This window comes from Oncorhynchus mykiss, chromosome 6, assembly GCF_013265735.2.
Source record: "Oncorhynchus mykiss isolate Arlee chromosome 6, USDA_OmykA_1.1, whole genome shotgun sequence".
NCBI lineage: Eukaryota > Metazoa > Chordata > Actinopteri > Salmoniformes > Salmonidae > Oncorhynchus > Oncorhynchus mykiss.
Window position 1 is genome coordinate 17,446,117 of NC_048570.1, and position 6,031 is coordinate 17,452,147.

A 6,031-nucleotide genomic window follows, 5' to 3' on the forward strand; every position below is an offset into this window, starting at 1 on the left:
TGTTTCTGAAGGACCTTGCCATGTCCCCCAGCCACTCCTCTGCCCCCCCCCCCCCCCCCCTGTCACATCCCATCCGTGTCAGTGTTGTCACTTCCACTGCTGTTGTCCAGGACACAGGGTTTGCATTCCTTGCATGTGGCCTTTGACCTCCTAAGGGCACGTTTCCTGTTGTTAAGGAATAAAATCATTATACTACCTTTCAAAATGTTGGGGTCACTTAGAAATATCCTTGTTTTTTTTAAAAAAGCACATTTTTTGTCCATTAAAATAACATCAAATTTGATCAGAAATACAGTGTAGACATCGTTAATGTTGTAAATGACGATTGTAGCTGGAAACGGAAGATTTTTAAAGGAATATCTACATAGGCGTACAGAGGCCCATTATCAGCAATCATCACTCCTGTGTTCCAATGGCACATTGCGTTAGCTAATCCAAGTTTATAATTTTAAAAGGCTAATTTATCATTAGAAAACCCTTTTGCAATTATGTTAGCACAACTGAAAACTGTTGTTCTGATTAAAGAAGCAATAAAACTGTCCTTCTTTAGAATAGTTGAGTATCTGGATTAAATAGGCAATAAAACTGTCCTTCTTTAGAATAGTTGAGTATCTGGAGCAACAGTATTTGTGGGTTTGATTACAGGCTCAAAATGGCCAGAAACAAATAACTTTCTTCTGACACTCGTCAGTCTATTCTTGTTCTGAGAAATGAAGGCCATTTCATGTGAGAAATTGCCAAGAAACTAAAGATCTCGTACAACGCTGTGTACTACTCCCTTCACAGAACCGCACAAACTGGCTCTAACCAGGATAGAAAGAGGAGTGGGAGGCCCCGGTGCACAACTGAGCAAGAGGACAAGTACAGTAGAGTGTCTAGTTTGAGAAACGGACGCCTCAAAAGTCCTTAACTGGCAGCTTCATTAAATAGTACCCGCAAAACACAAGTCTCAACGTCAACAGTGAAGAGGTGACTCTGGGATGCTGGCCTTCTAGGCAGAGTTCCTATGTCCAGTGTCTGTGTTCCTTTGCCCATCTTAATCTTTTATTTTTATTAGCCAGTCTGAGATATGGATTTTTCTTTGCAACTCTGCCATTTTTTTTGCTTTTCTTTCAAAAACAAGGACATTTCTAAGTGACCCCAAACTTTTGAACGGTAGTGTGTGATATATATATATTTTACACAGAACAGGATAACACAAGCAGCAGAAAAGTCACTTTACATCACTCCCATACATAACCCATTGCAGGGCATAGCAGTTTTAACCCTATGGAGACAATTTATGACAAAATACAGATACTGTATTTTCAGTAAATGTCCTTATGTGGTGTTCTCTAAAACATATAAACTTGCCAACCTTCTGTAGTAGAAGTCACGCCTCTCTCTGAGCTTGCTGCAGTCTGAGGGCTCATCCTCTGATAAAGCCCTTTCCTGTCACGTGGAGCAAAGCAAAATACATATACTGTACAATACACGGTAATTATAAACTTCATATTCTTTTCCTTTTTAAACTGAAATATGTTTTTTAGGGGCTAAAATGTGAAGTGTGTTCAATGCAGATAATTGAGGTTCAGTTGATGTTACTACTATAACAAGTGGCTTATTATATAATAAGAAAACCTCACAACCCCAGGCCAGCCACATGTGACCTAGTCAAGAGAAACAATTGAAGGTACTTACTCCTGAGATATTATCCTCCGGGGACCCTTCTGCACACAACGGGTGGACTTGCAAAGCAATGCACACATCATACTCCCCCGATGTCTGACATTGCAGGTCCCCATTACTAGCTGTGATAAATATTTTTTTAAATGTAGTTAACAACATAGAATGCTGGGAGTTCAAAATGCATGGTGAAATCATATATCAAGCTAAGCTTATGATTACCATGAACACAAAAAGTATAACTTTTCTGATCATTGTTGAATTTTGTTGTTGTTGTGATTATTTGTCACTTGTCATAGACTTCTTGCCTTCGGTTAATGTATCTCTGCAGTCTTCCTCACTGGTCTGGCTTTTCTGTTGAAGAGAACACACAGAAAGAGAACACTCAATAAAGTGGGTTGCAGAGACAAGAAAACACTAGCTGCCAAAGTGGATGGATCATTGCAGGTCATTTGTAATAGAGGAAACACAGAGAGGTCAAAAGTAGAAGTAGAATCATTCAGATCCCTGAACATTGCAAACATAATGATACTGCATGGACAACATTTGTTGTAAATCAGGAAGCAAATTACATTTACAATTTCAGCAAGGAACCATTCTCAAAATATGACACCTGAGAGGGAAACCATAAATCGATATAAATACATTTCCAAAATCAATAGAATATCCTACGCTATCCTTTATAAACATAAAAAAAAACAGAAACAAAGATATTAAGATAGAATCGAAAAAGCTAGCAATGCCAGTTCAGTGATTCTGATGACATATTTTATGTTTGAGTTAAAAGACAGATCTAAATGGAAGTGGTTGGTGGAATCCATTCTCACATCATGTGGGGAGCAGGTGTTAATGTGAAGCCTGGTCTGTAGAGCCATAACCTCTGCCTCAGTCCGGAACAACTGGACCTGCAGCTCATCACAGCGCTCACCCAGCTCCCGAATCTGCTTCCGGTACTGGTCCTTCTCCTGGAGGCTCCGTGAATTCTCCTGGTGGTACTCCTCTCGAGAGGCGATGGCCTACCGCAAAACAAAAGCTTTGGTTTGCTTTGCTGTAATGGTTTATATGAAACAAATGGAAATGGTGCGGGTGAGCTTCTGATCACAACCACACAGATAGTCAACTCTTTCATTTTTAGCAAATAGAAGTCACCTCTTCTGGATGAAAGAAATAAGCAGTATGGGGTGAATCCTAACCTTCACTGATGATGAATTTTCACTTTGATGTAATTTGGAGACTAAGTAAAGGGGAAGATAGGATTTCCCAAGACAGTGAGGTCGAAGAATCACAGTCCTAAAATCACACCATGATCACCTTGTCTCTCTCCCTGATAACCTCATCCATCTGTTTCAGGATGTCCTCCATTCGGTCACGATACATTTTTGCATCTTTCTTTAATGTTGTGCACTTCAACTCAAGAACCTCCTTCGCCTCCAAGTACTGCAAGAACAAATTAAACCTATACATTACAATTGGAACACCATAACTTGTGACATTGGAAGAGACAACTTGAACAATTTAACTTTGCACAATCAGCTATTCCAATGAATGAGGAACACGCTTGGGCAGATTACAAAAATAAGGAAATATATTCATCCTGATGCTCAAGATCATCATTTTTGAGGAAATAATATAATTTGTTTGGAATTTTTTTGTTCCTCTTGCACTTGTGTTGAAAGAGCAGTTGAATAGCTTATATTTTAGAAATTCAAGGTAATTAGTAGTCTTCTCCTACAGCTATTCCTAAGCAGTGCTCAGTGCATCAGGCCATGATGTGTACCCGATTCCGTAGTGCCTCAGCATCGTGCAGATCTCTGCGTAGGTTGTAGATGTTGTTGACCAGCTCCTGGTGCTGAGCCTGAGAGTGCTGCTTGTAGTCCTCCAGACTCTCAGTGCTCAGCTTCTCTTGATCCAAGGGGGCTGGAGCTGTCCCCTGCTGGAACATATAGATTAATCCTGTCACACTACTCACTCAATCCAATACATTTTTTACACTACCGTACCGACATGAACAGTAACTGTGCTGGCTCATATTTTCTTTTCACATTGTCCTTTTGAGCACAGTTCCAACAAACTATAGTGGATGCCTAACCAAGCCAGCACAACTTGGCTCGGCTTGGCTCAGTAATGAAAAATGGTACAGTTCTGCGTCTGAACAATCACTTTATTTGTGAAGACATTTTTCTTGTGGTGCACAAAATGCCACTCCTAGCTATCATTCCAAAATGTGTTCAGTGCAGTGCAGTGTCCTTTTTATTTCACTGCATATCTAAACATTTACTGAGAAATGATCACTGAAACAAAATCCCACACCTAGCTGTTATTCCAATTTTTAAAAATTGTTGTCGACTGACTTTGTGCTGTTCTATAATCAATGTCTCAACATGTCTGGCTACAGAGGTCTTTCTATACTTAAAATGTAAACCAATAGTTAGTGCTTTGGTCATAAGTTGATGTGTTTGGGTTTGCCAGAGCTGCAACCCCCCCCCCCCCCCCGAAACTGAATGAGTAGAGATCAAGCATACCTGAGCTGGGCTCTCCAGCTCCTGGATGCGCACTGTGAGCAGATCGTTGTCTCTCTGGAGCTGCCAAATCATGTCCTGACTGGGTCTCTTCTCAATGGCATTCTTCAGGTTCACAGTTTGCTTGCGTTGGATTTTCGAGTCACTCTCTGCCTTCATCAGGCTGTGCTTCAGCTTTTCTATCTAGTGATCAATGAAAATCCCATCAAAACTGTTTTCGTTGTTGCCGATTGACTTTATGCTGTTCTATAACAAATGTCTCCACAGGTCGGACTACAGAGGTTTTTCTATACTGAATGTAAACCAATAGTTATTGCTTTTGTCATAAGTTGATGTGTTTGGGTTTGCCAGAACTGCAACACCCCCCCATATCTCACCTCTAACTGCAGATCCCGGTTGGACATGAGAGCACTATTCTTCTCTTCGCTCAGCTTGGTTATGTTATGCATCAGGCTGTAGTTCTCGTCCTTCAGGTGGCATACCACCTCCCATTGCTGGTCCCTCTCCTCCCTCATACACTGCACTCGCTCCTGCTGCTTCCGCAGCTCCCTCTCCTTAACCTGCTGCTGCCGTAAGGCGTCCTCCTGCGTGGCTGCAGCCCAAGTGGCCTCTTGTCTACGCCGGCGTTCTTCCTGCAGGCCCTTCTGCAGACGTGTGACTTCACTCATCAAGAACTGAGTCAGTCCTGACTCACCCACCGTGTCTATGACGTCAGAGAGGACAGGATGTTTTTGTTTTTAGGATCAAATCCATTGTCATAGACACCAGCACTTTGAAAGATCCTGCCACAAAATTCTACCTACAGTATATCTTACACAAATACCTACAAGCTTGCATAATAGACACACAACATGTCTATAGAAACACGTCATGTTGTATAGCTACTCACCAACTAGTACAGAAAAGACCCGGGCAGGTTCTTTGCCAGTAATTTTGCGATACAATCGAGGATAGTCCAGCTCCAAGCTCTCGAGGAATGTCACATAGCCTTTGAGTCCAGTTCTTTGAAGAATATCCAATAGTACACCTGTGAACATCGATCTGAGGTTTATAAATAAGGTACTGGCATGAATTTCAGGAGACTGTGGGCACATTCCAGGTCATATTTATTTAGCAAATTATCACATCTCTTAATGCCTCAATTGATATATAGCAATCTTCTGAGAAGCAGTGTGCCTACAATACAAACCTGGAATTCAATCAAATTATTGTAGTTCAAAGTAGAAAGTGTAACACTTGACCCTTTGTTTGCTCAATAACCTGAAATAGAGGACAGTGCCTTACCTACTTTGCGCTGGCGGATGACCAGACTGGGGTCATTGAATATCTGCTCCTCATCCTCACTGCTTAGCACCTTACAATGACGCAAGTAAGGAGTGATTCGCGACGGCTCAATGGTCTTTATCAGCAGCATTCTGTAATCCTCCAGCTGGACCCAGCACTGCTCATCCTCCATATCTGACACACTCTGACTGTCAGTCATGATTGTCTCAGTGTCACTGTACGTTCAACAACTCCTTCACTAAGGGCTTATCAACTGGGAGCAAAATCTAGATGGTTAAGTGGTTCCAATCCAAATGTGGAACTGTTATGTGGAAATACTGTTTTATGATGCAAGAGTCAAGTTCCTTTTTGTAGAAGTCATTTCAGTTTTTTCATTTCCCCCATTTTGTGCCAGTGTGCCGAGACAAACTCTTCAAGAAAATAATGTGCAATTGTCAGTGTGACAACAGCAGTGCCTTCTTGAGTGGTTGTGAATAATATTTTATTCTCAATAAACCAAAACCAAATAATGGAGTGACTAGAGTGATAAGAGCATTGGCAGTAGTACACACCTCTTGTTTAAG

At 41.3% G+C, this 6,031-nt stretch overlaps 1 protein-coding gene across 2 annotated transcripts; it reads right to left on the reverse strand.

Annotated features, from left to right (window-relative positions):
• Positions 1 to 54: 54 nt before the first annotated feature.
• Positions 55 to 5,792, reverse strand: card9 (caspase recruitment domain family, member 9). 2 transcript variants are annotated; one of them, XM_021605373.2, is made up of 11 exons: positions 5,469 to 5,792; positions 5,074 to 5,211; positions 4,562 to 4,887; positions 4,188 to 4,367; positions 3,443 to 3,595; positions 2,977 to 3,102; positions 2,493 to 2,681; positions 1,974 to 2,019; positions 1,681 to 1,790; positions 1,358 to 1,431; positions 55 to 165 (listed from the first exon to the last, which is right to left on the reverse strand). In XM_021605373.2, the coding sequence occupies exons 1-11, from the start codon at positions 5,665 to 5,667 to the stop codon at positions 63 to 65; spliced, it is 1,644 nt and encodes a 547-aa protein (XP_021461048.1). In that variant the 5' UTR covers positions 5,668 to 5,792; the 3' UTR covers positions 55 to 62. The 2 variants fall into 2 exon arrangements, with proteins under 2 accessions (XP_021461048.1, XP_021461047.1); XM_021605372.2 differs by having other exon boundaries at positions 3,443 to 3,598.
• Positions 5,793 to 6,031: the final 239 nt, after the last annotated feature.

Coding starts and splice junctions, on each gene's coding strand:
- card9 (XM_021605372.2), bottom strand. CDS start 5,667: ATGACTGACAGTCAGAGTGTGTCAGATATGGAGGATGAGCAGTGCTGG. Junction 5,212..5,468: donor CATCCGCCAGCGCAAAGTAG/GTAAGGCACTGT, acceptor CGATGTTCACAG/GTGTACTATTGGATATTCTT. Junction 3,103..3,442: donor CTGAGGCACTACGGAATCGG/GTACACATCATG, acceptor TTGTTCTTGCAG/TACTTGGAGGCGAAGGAGGT.